Source organism: Leuciscus leuciscus (assembly GCF_965113295.1).
Source record: "Leuciscus leuciscus genome assembly, chromosome: 17".
NCBI lineage: Eukaryota > Metazoa > Chordata > Actinopteri > Cypriniformes > Leuciscidae > Leuciscus > Leuciscus leuciscus.
In genome coordinates, this window is record NC_138741.1 from 16,952,609 (window position 1) to 16,968,901 (window position 16,293).

At 36.6% G+C, this 16,293-nt stretch overlaps 1 protein-coding gene across 2 annotated transcripts in view; it reads left to right on the forward strand.

Annotated features, from left to right (window-relative positions):
• hhat (hedgehog acyltransferase) overlaps positions 1-16,293 on the forward strand; it is a 47,551-nt gene that overhangs the window by 17,259 nt on the left and 13,999 nt on the right. For both annotated transcript variants that reach the window (XR_014199479.1, XM_082144281.1), the window contains exons 9-11: positions 625-660; positions 10,216-10,417; positions 10,544-10,688. Coding sequence is in view for 1 of the 2 variants with exons in the window: in XM_082144281.1 (XP_082000407.1) it covers positions 625-660; positions 10,216-10,417; positions 10,544-10,688 (383 nt within the window). In the remaining variant the exon portion in view is untranslated. The remainder of the gene's footprint in view (positions 1-624; positions 661-10,215; positions 10,418-10,543; positions 10,689-16,293) is intronic.

Sequence of the window (16,293 nt, forward strand, 5' to 3'; positions counted from 1 at the left end):
GTAAAAAACCCAGAGCCATACCTAGTGAACAAAATATCATATAGACTTTGGGAAAGTCTCTTTTGACCAAGGCCAGTAAAAAGCCCCCTTGCATCCACCCCAGAACACCCTAGCAACTACATAGCAACTCACTAAAACCAATTGGAACACTTTAGCAACCAATGCCCTGACAACCACCTGACCAGTGACACACTAGTGGTGGCAAAGTTTTGCATGCTGGCAAAAATAAGTATAGTTTCATATGACTGCATGAATATTAGTTCTGTCTCCCAGATCAATTTTGTGTGTCCTAGACCTGCCACAAAACCCAGTGTCAGGCTACAGCTCAGCTAGTCAAACAGCAAAACTGTTCTGGGATCAGCCGCTTTGAGAAAATGTCTCCCGGTACGACAACCGTTTCAGCAAATGTCATTTGCCCCTAGAGATTCATTAAAATGGTTTCTTCAAGCATCTCATTTATACAGATTCTCTTCTCTTTTTTTTATTTATTTTTTGTCTGTTCTGGATGTTGACTGATTAAACACATGTTTGTGTTGTGTCATGTTCTACAGAAGTGTGTGTGTTACCTCAAACCATCTGTGTTTAACCCCTGAGCTCACTCGTTACTGTCTTTTTGCTTTTCAGACACTTTGACGTGGGACTTTACAAATGGCTCATCAGGTACGATTCCTCAGTTTCCTCTTATTTTGAGTGGGTGTGCGAGAGAGAGATATTTTGTACTGCTATGTACACATTTTTTCTCTTGTTGCTAATTGAAAAGCACATGATTAATAATCATAATAAAAAATTACACGTTTCAGATACATCACTTTGGCATAGTAAACGAACATTCTTGCATCTACTTCTCTTTGTTCTTGCTGGATTCATATATTTTTTTTCAGCTCTCACGTTCTCATTTTAGTTTTTAGGAAATTTACTGAAACATAATACACAAATGAGACCTTTTATGAGGTTCATATTTAGCAGCAACATCCCTTTTTTAACAGCAAAACCATTTAAGCTGGAACATCAGCATACTTAGTTGAAGATAAATGCAAAATTACACAATTATCCATCAAAAAGAAGAATGTTGCTGTTGTTGCATTGTTAAATGTACTTTAAGTCATAATGGTACAGTTTGTTATTGCACTTATGATATGTGACAATGTGATCTGCAGATTTAGTGCAGTGGGAAAGACTCACACTACATAAATATAATAGCCCTGTAAAGAATATAATTTCACCAAATGAGTCATTTAAAGATACATGCAAATCAGTTAATTACATATTTTGGCTCAAAATGATCCAATTTTATGCAGATGAGCTTCATAATATAGGGTGTTTTCCACATTCTTAAGCCATCTGGCAGCCTATAATGAACAGTTTATATTACAGCAAAACACAATAGATAAATTGGGCACTGGTCATGATTGGTCACCCAAGAGTCCAGAAACACGGCTCAGCTCAGTCTCTCTCGCTGCTGAGAATGTTCTGCTGTTTGATTGCAATTTTTATTTTTTTTAACAAGTAGTTCTCTTTTTATGCCAAAGACCACTTGCTTTTTCTGTGATTTGGTTTAGACTCTGATAGGCAGAATATTATGAATATTACCAGTTTGATGTTGCCTTTTCCATGCTATAATATGTTTTAGATTTGTTGTGATATTTGAAATCCAGTTGCTGAATGCTTCCAGAAATACCTGATGTCTCAGAATATCAGTCTCTCTGGTAATTCCTTAATGTTACAGACATTATAAACAGCTGTTTATCTGTAAAATGTTGTAATGTCTGTTGAATAGGAATAGAAAGTTCAGTTCTGATTGTTACTATTATTATTATAAATATTATAAATGGCGTTTGACATGCTGCTACATTATGTGCTGTTAGTGTGTAATGTTGGTGATGAAGCGATTTCTGATTTGTATGTGTTTTATACGTGTTTGTACTGTATAAGCCTCCATTTCTTTAGTTAGCATGAGTGGTCACTTTCCTGGACAGACAAAAGTCAGACAAATAATTCTCCAGAGCAGCTGGACAGATGTTTTCAAGCGCGCCACTTTTGCATTAATGATATTTTTATTTGTGTTTAAATACTCTCAGGGACTAGAATAGGTTGGAAAACCTATTGGAATATGGAAACCCTTTAAAAAAAACAACCTCTTCAGGTCCTGGCGTAACCTTGTATGCTCAGCTGTTGCATTTCCTGACAGTTATTCATATTCTAATGTCCTTCAGCTGTATGGAGAGATCATTGTGGAGGTTTTGGAGAGAGGGCCCAGGTTGTGGGGTTTTTTTGTGCTGGGTTTGGTATTGTCAGTCTTTGGCAGGGCTGCGATCTCCACAGACAAAAGATGTTTGATCAGGGTTGTATTAGCATGTATTTAGCACGAAGACCATCTTATTCTATCCCATTTTGGAAATTCGCCAGTCTGTGTGAATATGTACATTGGAAATTAATATTAAATTTGATGCTGCCTGGGCCAATAACACAGACACAGAAGTCCATAAATTATTTCTTATTTTATTTGAGAACATCCGGGCAAGTGACAAGACACTATGTGTCCTGTCCTGCTGTAAATTATGTTTATGAAATCCAAAAGAACGAGTAAATGCTGTATCAGCCCGGGACCACAACCCACAGTAAATCTTAACGCACTATGCATCACAGATCCATTAAAGGGATGCATGATATATCCATACTATATTGGTTATTTAGGGCCCTATATTAATTCAGTTTTATTTTTTCTTAATTCAATTTTTAATGGCTTGATTAAATTGTAATAATAAAAAAGATGTCCATGTGTTTCCTTCATCATAGGGCCCTAGTTATTTATCTGTTTATACATACACACACACTCCTGGGCCCAAGAAGGGAAAACAAATATTTACAAAAATGGCCCAATTCCATTGGCTAAACAAAATGACTAAATACTAAGCTTTTGACTGTCTAAACCACAAATTATTGGTCAAGAAAACAGCACAATTTAAGCAAATGCACTAATGCATGGAAAGTTGTGTGTGGAGTGATGAATCACAATGAAACACGAGTTGCATGGTGTTGCTCTAGAGCAGAATCTTCGAAAATCTTTGGAGAAAGATAATAATAATTGCATTTCTAGAACAGTGAAGCATGAATGAAGAGGTGTCATTGTGCTGCTGTTATTGGTGAACTGATTCACTGTGAAAAATCAGTTAATGCTTTAAAGTACAGGAGAATATTGCAGAATGACTTGCTTCCCACAAATGAAAAGTTGTTATCAGATTTGAACCAGATTTGAACCATATAGTGAATATTTGGTCTCACATTAAACTCAAACAAACTGGGAAATATTTTTCAACTACTCATGAACTGTTTGACAACCCTGACTCTTCTTCCTGTAAAAAGGTGTCTGCAAGCTGGGGAATGCTATTCTGTGCCAAGTTACTTAACAGTATTTGTGGAATTGTTGCTAATTTTCCTAACCAGTGATTTGTGATTTAAAATGGTTAAGACCATTAATAGACCACTAAATATTTAGCTATTTTTGGCTTGGCCTTTAATGACCCATTTTAATTACCTTAATTTACTGATTTTATGATCAAGTTGACTTTTTGTAAATAGGACATCCATCCCCTTTACCTTGTATTGGTTTAAGTTTAGTTTCCACAGACCCCCAAATGGGAAGTGTCCCATTGCTCCCTGAATGCCACTAATCAGAAAGCTGAGCACTTCCATACTTTTCAAGCTGGAACTTTGAGTTTGAATTTAAGTATGTTCAGTATTTGAGTGATTAATTATCCCTTCATTGCGAACAGAAAATCAAAAACATCTCTGTCTCTTTCTGAGTGTATCTTTTCCATATTTTCTCTCTCTCTCTCTCTCTCTCTCTCTCTCTCTCTCTCTCTCTCTCTCTCTCTCTCTCGCTCTCTCTGGTAAAATGTGTAGTGATTGCATTGTGGCATAGAGAGCTGATCTGCATAATTGGAGTGTGAATGTGGGCTGTGTGTGTGAGCGAGTGTTGCAAAGTGCATTTGGAGAGATCTTTTAATGTGCTTTTAAATGTGCAGTAATTGTGAAGAGCTGAATTTTGGAGTGAGGAGATGTGGGAGAGGATCTTGTGACTCACCGCTGATCTTAAAGCATCCACAGACACATGCCGCGCACCCCTCCTGTCGCACTATTGTCTGCTTGAACGCCTCGCTTTTAGCCTGTTGAGTGTCATCTCCTGTCTATTGAAATGTGCTCACAACAATCAAATCAAAGACGCAGTTCATATGAGCTTATATAAGGGCGAGAGAGGGCTGAGATTATACTGCGGTGGCCACAGAGCCAGAACGAGACCTTATTGTTTCTGTTCATAATGAAAATGCGCCCATAAACACTTTTCTCAGCAGGGCAACGTCTACGCTTGGGCTTTAGAAAGCAGCTTAACAAAAGAAACCCAAACAGAATGCAAGATCCATTGGGATTGCTTGGTATACCTGGTCATGTACTGAAAAAGTACCATGTTACTATATTATCATTTCGCAGATTTCATTACCTTGCGTGGACAATAATGTGTTCAGTTCAGGAAGTGTGATATGAAGGTAATGTGATTAATTAAGTGGGTGTTTAAGTGCATTTTGCTGAATTTGACATAACCATTTCATTTCGTAATTTATTTGTAAATCAAATCCTAATGCAATGTTTAACATAAGAAAGATTATTCTACACTTTTTTTTTTTTTTGTGGCAGAACATAATTATCACCAAAGCTCTTTAAGGATGAAATCTCATATTCATGTAGAAATATTAATGAGAAGCCTATCAGACAACAATTGCAAAGCATGATGTAGAAATATTAATGAGAAGCCTATCAGACAACAATTGCAAAGCATGTTTGTTGCTTGTAAGAAAAGTTGTTATTTATTATTATTTATTATTATTATAGTCCAGTGTTTGAATTTCCAGTGTGTATTGATGCAATCTGTGAAACAGAATATCTATAAATAATATATATTATGTATGTAGTATATGTATATATACAGTATATATCCCAAGTTTCATCAGTCACTCAAGGCTGTTTAGGTGTTGTCCAAGGTATCTATTTAGTCAAGATACCGAGGACCAGATGCTGGTATTGCACCAAAGCCAAATTTTTGGTATCAATCCAACCATACTGACCAGTCTAATCAGTTGTCATGATGTCCAAACTTTCTTTAGAATATTATATTATTATTTGAAAAACAGAGGATTGAAGATTCTTACCTTTAGATATGTGTCTCTTCAGAGTTTTTGAGCTTTTAGATAAAGAGAGTGATGTGTTCTCTGTGTAATCCTGCTCTGAGAGCAGAAGATTAGTGGAATTGTGGGAATTTCACAGTCAGTTGAACAGAAGTTGAAAATGAAGCTGGGTGGTTGCATCTCATTGACTACCACAATGCAGTTACTTCACAAAGTTGGTAAATGAAAAATGAAAGAGAGTAGAGTAGAGTATACTTTATTGTCCTTTTTCAGGAAATTTGTCTTGGACTCTCAAAGCTGCAGTAGTACACAACATACACACAACACGCGACAACAACATTAAAGGGGAAGAAATAATAATTAAAATATTAAAAAGAATTCATAACAATGACTAAATTGTGACAACTTACCATTTAAAATATTACTAGATACAGGTATATTTTTTGTAAGTTGCTATTGCAAAGTGGGACGCTATAACGGTTCCCTGATGGCAGAAGTTGATATACATTGGAAATAAAACATGGCTTGAATTTTTTTCTGTGCATACTTAAAGGTGACATATAATACCTATAAACCCTTTTCACAAGATGTAATATAAATCTATGGTGTCCCCAGAATGTTTCTGTGCAATTTCAGCTCAAAATACCCCCCAGATTATTTATTATAGCTTGTCAAATTTGCCCCTTTTGGGGTGTGAGCAAAAACGTTGTTTTTGTGTGTGTCCCTTTAAATGCAAATGAGCTGCTGGTCCCCGCCACGTTCAGAAGACTTAGTTCGGATACAATAACACAACACTCAAAAAATTTCAGCCAGCCAAAATCTCAGAAAAGTGCAGCCTTACGGAGAGACTCAGGAAGAGGTTGCAACTTTAGACTGCACCTGGACGTTTCTGAATGGTTAGTGGATACATTTATGTTGTTGTGGAGTTACATTGATTCATCTCATCGACATGTTTCACTTTTACACAAGTTGACACAGTTCCCTGAGGTCTTTATAAGACAGCTGTGAAATTTTTTGGTCAAATGGTATTCTGTGCTCGTCTGTGCAGTCAACGACAGAACGGTTTGCATGCTTTGCTTGAACTTTTGCCATTGCATTAGAACTGGTTACACTGTTGTCGCTTGCAAAAACCAAATGGCGGCGCCGTGGGTGGAAACCATGGAAATGTGCCGATTAAGGAGCGGTAACGGTTATATAATGGCGCTTTTCCACTGCATGGTACGGCTCGGCGCGGAACGGTTCGGCTCGCTTCGCTTTTCCACTGCGTGGTACGACTCGGCTCGGTACGGCACGGTTCGGTTCGCTTTAGCTCGGTTGCTTTTCCACTGCAGTTAGTACCGCTTCAAAGTGGGTGGGACTGATCGTTATTGTTACCGTCTCTACTGGCATTACAACATCATATTAAATGCGAATTTTTCATTCCGTGTTTCCCCATCCGCTCCTCGCAACCAACGAGAGGAACGTCTGCACCTCGTCCACTGACCACGATTCAGCCATTTCTTTTTTGAAGTTTATACTCTTTTTTTTTTTTTTAACCAAATACTTTTAAAACAGGCGCTACAGCGTTGGCTGTTGTCTACTGGCTATTTAAATCTAGCGGGTTTAGTGTCTCGTGTCACAATGACGCTGGTAGTGATGATTCTGTCTGACCAATCAGTGATCTACAGTGTTTTCACGTCACATTTTAGTATCGGTACGGTACGCTTGGAACCTCAACAGAGGTGGTACCATTTAAAGCGAGCCGAAGCGAGCCGTACCGTACCATGCAGTGGAAATGCGCCATAAGTGAGCCGTGCCGAACCGAGCCGTACCGTACCATGCAGTGGAAAAGCGCCATAAAATCCCTTTCCTACGTCAGAGGGGGAGCGAAATCTGATAACTGACTAAAAATTTCAACTGACTTGAAATCTAAAACTGTAATCACCTAATCGTTTTATTATTATCAAACCTTATAAAAAAGTAATTCAACTAATTTGCTTTCTTAAAATCGTCAGTAGTAACGAGATGTTTTTTAGAATCCATGATAGAAATAGTTCTCAGAGTTCCACAGTTTTTTGTTGTTCATAGAGGAAAAGTTTTGTTCAATGTAGTTTTTGAACGTTTTATAATTGTTTGGTTTAATAATTAACATTACATTTGTGAGTATGACTCACTTGGCTTGTTAATTAGCATAACTTGCACGCAGCCACTTCAACAAATGGCAGCCACTTCAACAAATGACAGCCAAAGTCAAACCATAGAAGCTTGTGAACAGGTTTTAAGTAAATAAAAAAATATATACAGTGTGGTGTTGTTTGTCCACTGAATGTGACCCTCCTATTCTCCTCCGTGGTCATATGGGAAAGTGAATATTTTACCTTTCCAACAAAGAAATGGATGAACTTCTGTGATTTTGTTGAACACAATTTTTATTTAGACATTTTCTACCATATGATGGCTGAAGCAGCAGCAGCGCGTGACTGTTTTCACGATAACCAGATCAACATTGTTAACGGGATTGTACAAAACTTCAGTGAAAATAGCAAATGATCATGCAATGGGATAAAATAGCTTCTTATTCCCTGCAAACGATACCATGAACAATGTGAATATTTAACTAAGTCAAAAGCAAAACAAAAGGTATAAGCAGGTATCCATATTCATTTCAGTATCAGCAGACGGAACACAGCAGTGACATCATGTGCAAACAAGCTATTGGTCCCCTTTAATGTATTTTAAACTAAATTTTTTTCCTTTGACAAAACTGAATTTTCAGCATCATAACTCCAGTCTTTAGTGTGACATGATCTCTCAGAAATCATTATAATATGCTGATTTGCTGCTCAAGAAACATTTCTTATTATTATCAATGTTGAAAACAGTTGTGCTGCTTAATATTTTTGTGGAAATTTTACATTTTCTCAGGTTTCTTTGATAAATATCAAAAAGTACCTAGTTCTGGCATGAAACTCTAGATGGCACAGGCTGATAAGTCTCTGACTCATTTGGTAGCGATCACATCATTATCTACATAACACAGTTAATTGGTTGCTGTTGCATCAGCGTCCAATGAGCTGCGGCTCAATATTCAAACAAATATTGGGGTGTTGCTGGTAGCAGTCTGCAGCGTGCTTTCAGAAACCCTCCCCATTCCCCAGCTCCACCTGTATAGATTTGCTATGGGGGTTTATTCATGTTTGTTACATTTATGTGCAGCAGCAGAATATCTCACATGCTTACAGAAGCATGTCTGTGAATGTATTGGCAGTAGCAAGTCTCAGTACTTGCTTTGCAGCAGCAGCAGTGTAGCAGATCTATACTGCCAAGACCAAATACATTAACATTGCCATATCCATTACCACGCCAATCTTTATTACCATACCAAGTTGTCATGACACAACAGCATTAAAATATTTTGTATCATGTAAATATATTTACTGTAACCTTTGATCAATTTAATGCATCATTCCTGAATAAAAGTATTAATTTTGTTCAAAAAATATTTATGGAACGATAGTGTATATGCAAAAAAAAAAAAAAAAAAAACGTTGCCAAAAGCAAAATGAAAATAAAACAAATTCTCTGACGACACAATTTTTCTTCAAGTACGCCAAGTCTTGTTTTAAGAATATTTTGATAATTTTGCTGTAAAACCAGACTTTTTTATTGTATTAGATGAAACTGGCAAAAAGCCTTATCAGTAAGTCCAGTTAACATATCAGTGAATCCACAAAAACCCATCTATCCTATTAGGGGTCCTATAGAGGAGAGACAGACACATGAATGTTGAAGAATAAAAATAGAAGAACAGAGATTTTTTTTTAAGTGAGATCAAATAAAGCACAGTTGATCTTTTTTTCTTGATCTCTATACATACGCTGTCAGCTGGAGCCATGGTCAAGAGCTAATCTTATCCTCTTCACTATCTCTCTCTCACAGACACACACAGATGAGTCAAGTCCTCCACTATCCCAGCAGCCTCATTAGAACAGATTGGTGCTCTCTCAGCCCTGAAATGGAAACTCTACTATACTGCTGTAGAGAAAGATTGGGTTTAGTTCAGAATTCTCTCTCTCTCCTGCTGTCATTATTATTATGAGGGGAACGGTAGCAGTTTTACAGACAGTAAATAATCTTTTCCTCTTTTTTCACACATTAACACACAAAGAGAATGCCCCCTTAATTAAACACATTAGATAATGTCTTAATGCAAAAATGCTTTTTGAAGGATTAAGGGTTTAAAGGAACACTCCACCGTTTTTTGAAATAGGGCTTATTCACCTTCTTTCCTACATTTAGATAGGTGGGCAAATGCATTTTTGTCTCAGTGCATGCATTGTTTTAGTTTGACAGGGTTGGCGCTAGCTTAGCTTAGCATAATGAATGGAATCCTTTGTTGCCAGCTAGCATGTCCTGAGTAAAAGTGATATAAAAAAAAAAAAAAAACCCACCTAATTACTTCTTGTGGCCTGCGTATTCACAACAAGTACAAATAGCGATGCAGATTAACACTAGGCGATTTCCTATGCAGATTTTGACTTGGGACTATATTAGGGGGAAGCACAGGCGAAGCACTGCTACTTGGGCGCAGAGATATCACGCCCAAGTAGCAGTGCTTCGCCTGTGCTTCCCCCTAATATAGTCCTTAATATATAAGTCAATATAAATCGCCTAGTGTTAATCTGCATCACTATTTGTACTTGTTGTGAATACGCAGGCCACAAGAAGTAATTAGGTAGGGTTTTTTTTTTTATATCACTTTTATTCAGGACATGCTAGCTGGCAACAAAGGATTCCATTCATTATGCTAAGCTAAGCTCACACCGACCCTGTCAAACTAAAACAATGCATGCACTGAGACAAAAATGCATTTGCCCACCTATCTAAATGTGGGAAAGAAGGTGAATAAGCCCTATTTCAAAAAACGGTGGAGTGTTCCTTTAAGGGACAGAAAACAACTCAATATTAAACCTACTTAATTGTTCATTGTCAAAGTGGGCTTAAAAGAAAACTATTTTTTAGTCGTTCATCTGTGTGTTTTTGTATGTGCTTTTAGGTACATATATGTGCCGTTGGGAGGCTCACGTCATGGTGTGTTCCGGAAGATTGTCTCCACTGCGCTGGCGTTCGGATTTGTGTGTTTCTGGCATGGTTGCCATGACTACCTGCAGTACTGGGCCCTCCTGAACTGGATCGGGGTCTTGGTGGAGAATGTTCTTGCACTCCTCTTCTCCTCTCGTCCTCTTCATCACACTATTGTGAGTTCACACAAACGCTCTCTTGTTAAGTATCGGCCTTAGATAAAGTTCAGTTATAAGATCACTCAATAAATGCCATATATAGCACAGCATAAATAATAACTAGCACTTTTGATCTGGCCTTAGGTGTGCTGTCTGTCACCTCGGATGCAGAGACGTGGCCTAGCTCTAATCTCCGCCCTCTCCACTGCTCTTCTGATTCTGTCCAATCTGTTATTTCTGGGAGGGATCCATGTGGGTAGAATCTTCTGGAAGAGGGTGTTTGTCCAAGGTGGGTCATTTAAATGTATGCACTCTCTTACAGATTATCATTTAGAAAAAGAAGTACACTTTAGCATACTTTTAATAAGATTACTATAAGGATTAAGATGTGAAAAAAAATAAAACTGCCAAAAAAATTAAAATTGTAGGACTTTCTATACTTATTAGAGTGTTGTGTATGTAATGCAATGACATGTACACATTTCAAGAATGTAATTAACCACTTTTTTTGGTGAATCAGATCTTTTTCCCCATGAAAATGTCATTCCTGGGTAACGTAATGAATTTTTAAATTAATTACATTTCTACCATTGTTGGCATATACAAATGTACTGATATCCATAATTGGAGCTCAACAAACAACTAGTGCTCGTAAAACTACATTTTAATCACAATTAATATAATAAATTTGGGATTTCATATAGACATGGGCTCAGTTTTGGCTGCTGATAACTCAAAATTCAGAACCAAATTTTAAAAAAAGCTGGAAAATGTTTAAAAATGTTTTCCAATAAAGTAAATAAGACTTGTTTCATCATTAACTCAACAAAAAACAGAATTGTGTAATCTAACACACAAATATGGGTTAAATGAATTGCCTGTGTCATTGTTAGCCGGAATGACATACTGTTAGACGGAAGGACATTCTGAAATATTTTTCAGGATTACCATAAAAACCATCCTCAGTATCATTTTTTCCTTTCCAACACTCAAACTTGAAACAAAGTAAGAGACACTGACAAGTTTTTAATGATTTAAAAAGTTAAATTCATTGATAATGACCCATGTGACTCATTGAATCATATGAAATCAAGATGAATGATAGCTAAAATATGGCAAAAAAACATACAATTATGTAAATAATGTTAATGTTAATAATATAACAAATAACTTTGCCTAAAAGTTTACAAATGTTAATTAAAAACTAGATTGTTGTGCATATGTCATTCTGGATAACGGATGACATGTCCTGGCTAACAGAGGTTTTTTGTTATACAAGAATGACATGTTGTTATCCAGGAATGACAAAAAACAATATTTTTTCTTTATAATCAGGCACTAACTTAACCACCTATGGAAAACTACAACTTAGCTATCATCACTTAAGGTAATCTTTTAGATCAAATAGATCGTTTTTTTATATAAAATCATTATAAATGTTTTATTAGTGTTATCCAAAAGGACACATGATATTGCTACAAAGTGCACCAGTGACCGAAATATCAAAATATCGACATTTTAAGAGACGCTTCCTGACCTTTGCACATGTTCTAGTGCTCCTTCAGGGTCTTCTTTTTGATACAATATTATGTCACATGACATACCAAAATGCATTATGGTCCAAAATGGTCATTGATGTCTGTTATCCAGGACTGACATTAGAGAAATCACAATTTGGGGACAAAAGTCTTTCTGTCATAAAAATGTAAATAAGCTTAGTATTATCACTATATTTGTAGGAATCATTGAAAACATCAATACAATTATGCCCAAGTAGATTATAAATACTTTTATATATATTTTTTAAATGTTTGTTGTATTTTTGTATTCAGATTTTAAGCCGGGACAGTTACCCGGAATGACATTTTGAGACTTTTGAGCTCAATAGTTCCTTAAAGATTAATTATTTATAATGAATTCTCACATGAGTAATTAAAGAGGGGGAAGTTGAGTCACTTAATGAAGTGCATTTAAAAATATATACATTTTTATATTCTAAATATGCTTGGGACACCAGAATTGACACGCCACGTCATTGACCCGTGAACAGAATGTAATGTTTTTGGACACTTAATTACATGTTATTTACAATCAAATGAAAATGTATTAGTTTAAATATATATATATATCAAAGTTTAACCATTGATTTTTCAACCTGCTTTGTATTGTTACGCTGTCGGTAGTATGTAAATGTACAATGTTTACTTGTTCTCCATACCTGGACAGAGAAATTTACGTTTATTTGTCAGCAAAAACGTCAGCTTTTTGCATCATCAGGCAGATTTCTGACAGCTCTAGGGCTTGAAAACTACTGATTATACTTTTGCATTTTTGTATCCCCGCCTACAGACAGTCAGATTGACAGAGGGTAATTAACAGAACAGTTTTTGTAAGGGTATTGTATTGTATTACAATGTACGCGCATGTCACCAGTTGCATACATGTTACAATGTCACCTGTACGCTACTGCGTTTTTCTTTTGGTCGAACTGATGGAATGGCATTTTCACTTTCAGTTTTTTCTCCTAAACACTGTGTTCATTGTCATCTAGTTTGAAATGTTGACTACAATCATGGAGGCTTTTCAGACTTTCCCTCACAGTGTTCTCTCCATATTTACTATTTGTTGGCCTTTAGCCACTCCCTACATCGCGCTGGATCCTTCACTGGAAACCGAAAGTAACCCACTCCCGTTCAACGTTTACTGAATTCTTCCACCCGGGAAAAATAGAAGTCGACACCATTATAACTAAAAGTTTGCTAAGAGGTATTTGCCAATAAAGCAGGGCCGGCACCACGAGGGGGCAAAACAGGGCATTGCCCCTTCAGTTTCAATTTATCCCCCCTCCACCCTCAAAATTTGATTGATTTTAACCCTTTGATGCGTACGAACACCGGTACAATTAGAATGTTCAGTGCATCACTGATAAATTCAGACATACAATATTCCATATAGGCTACTGATGGAAGCTGCAATAATAATCCTTTCAATTATAATTTGGCAATTATAATTTTAAATGTTTTATTCACTTCAGATACACATTGTGTAGGAAACTATTAACATTTACTCTATTCTTCTCCCAGTTCACTGGCCACTTACTTTTATGTATTTTGGAAGAAATGGATGAATTTACGTGATGTAAATCCTTCAGATGCGATTCTCTGAATTGTGGTGCAAGCTAACATGGTGGAGCCCATTGTGCGTTATAGATCAACTAACATGATTATTAAAAGGTGTTTAAACGACAAAGCACATTCACATATTTGACAATCGAAATATATATCATATAGTTCATGATATAATTAACAAATTTGTGCACTGGCTACTGCATAGCCAGCCAAGTTTTATTGAAAGCCTGTTTTGTCAGCAATGAAGTACCCCTTTAAATAAAACTTAAGTACATCATTATATGTAATTTCATAATAACTTAATTGTCTTAAATATGACTATTGTCTTAAAAATATTAACTCTAAATGTAATATACTTTAGTATGTTATTTCACACATCAAAATAAGTGTTCTTCTTTAAAGTGTGACAAGATTTTTAAATCAATCATTAGAAAGTGCACTTTTTTAAAAGCGAGTTAAGAAACCATCATGAAAGTGTACTCTTAAGTAGATTTAATAGGCTTTTTATTTAATTAGTTTCATATTATCTTCAAGTAAAGTTTTTAGAAATATACTTTTAAGATTTTAATTACACTACAAGTGCAAATTTAATACAATTCAGAACAATTCTTTTAGAAAGACATTCACACACATCATCTGTTAGATATTTGTAACCACTGATTACAAAGTGTCTTAAACTCTGGGAATTTGAAAGTTTTTAACCTTTTAACATTTTGTGGGTCACGTTAAGGCAGTAATTCAGAAGGAAAACTGTAATGTTGATGTGGTACTGCCTGTCATTTCATTCAAAATCAGACGAAATGAACTGATTTTGAAGTGCTCCGAACACATTTTGGCTTGGAGAAGAGCTGTGTCACTGTTTTGTGGTGAATATGAGATGTTTCAAAGATTGTTTTTAGGATTGAATTGGTTTATTAATTATTATGCTTTTAATATAGCTTGGATGCCAGCCGAACTTAGCCCCGCCCACAACATTTTTTGGTCGGGAAGTTCGGTCTGGACTCGTTCCGTTGAGGAGCTATTATGCCCGAACAAAAATTGTTCGGACCAATCAAATTGTCAGGGCGGGCTTTATACGATGATGGACAGATGAGCAACGTAACGTAATCATCCACGTCACCAACGAGTGCTTGGGTTGAATTCGTTTACAACACAGATGACTGCCGCTGGAGGATTGTTATTTCACGAGTTCACACTTACAAATAAGTCAGATAGAATAAATGCATATTTGGCGTGCTGTCCGAGGAGAGGGCGGGCTCGGTATTCGGCCCGAACCCAAAGTGCTCCCCCTGTATTCCAGGCTGTGGAAGAACAGGCCGAGAGTGAGTGGAGGGATGCTGAAAACTGTCATGGAATGTTAGGTGAGTTGACAAAGTGAATAAATATATGCTTCCTCTCATGCTGATAGTGTAGACCAGACGGTCATTGTTTGATGACAAGTTGATTGGATTGATTATTTGAACGTGCTCCTCTCGAACTTTGTTTATAAAACATTATGTGTAGATTCCGCCATCGCGTCTGTTATAGAAGATATCGACACCGCATTCATTTTAAAAGAGGAACAGAGAACCACGATCAAGGCATTTGTCGATCGGAAACATGAATGAAAAACATACATCACTTACTCCGTTGCTCTGATTGGTTATAGGTCTATCCAATTGAGTGCAGAGGCATTTTCCTTCCTGGTTCGGTTGAAACATGCCCCATAATCAAAGCTCAATGAAGCAGTATCAGACTCACATTCTGACTAGAATCTGAGTATGACGACGTCAGGCTACTTTTAATATAAAGTAGGGTTTAAAAGTCTTGCCACATTGAAAAATCTGTGATTCAAAATCATATTTAATCCTCAACCCGGCCCCCTCGAGGTCCATTTTCAAGCAGAGTTTTGCTCCTACCATAATCAATCACATGTTAACAAGCTAATCAAGCTCTTCACCAATACTAAAAAGTTATACAGGCAAATAATTTTTATTTAAACTCTGCAGAAAAGTAGATCTTGAGGGCCAGAGTTGAGAACCCCTGATCTGGGGTTTAGGATTTTGAAGACATTTTTTAATCAAGAAATATTATGACATAAAATGTATTATGACGTAAAATATTATGTCCTGAGCAAGACACTTAACCCCTAGTTGCTCCAGAGGCGTGCGACCTCTGACATATATAGCAATTGTAAGTCGCTTTGTATAAAAGCGTCAGCTAAATGAATAAATGTAAATGTAAATGTAAATGTAAAATATGAATTTAGGATTCTGCACTATTCAAATAAGTAAATGTGTGACCTTGATCATGTCACTCTCTGTATAGATTATCAGATGTTCTTGCTTCCATTTAGGCACAAGAGGCTCTCATAGCATGCTGGAGAACATGTTCATTAGGGTTGAACCTGTGGAGTTTATGCAGCTACAATGCTGCAGCCGTTAATAATAAATTGTCTGAAATAAGCAAAATATGGCTTCAAACTTTTGAATCCCTATGTAAATTCATTTGAAAAGATCTTTGCATACTGCTTCAGGATCTTGGTAGTATACTTGGGAGCATTCATTGGCAGTTGAAGCACCAGTGGGCATCTGGACATACATCTTTAAAGAGTTGGGCTATATAAAGAGAGAGGAATTAAGGTATTTTGCATCTTCGAGTTAAGGCTACTCTAAAGCTGCTCTGTGTCTGCTCAGAATTCTGTGTAAACAAACAATGCCGCATAAAAGCAGACTTAAAATATGACGGGTCTGACCCACCTCAGCACTAGTATCAAAGGCGACTCGG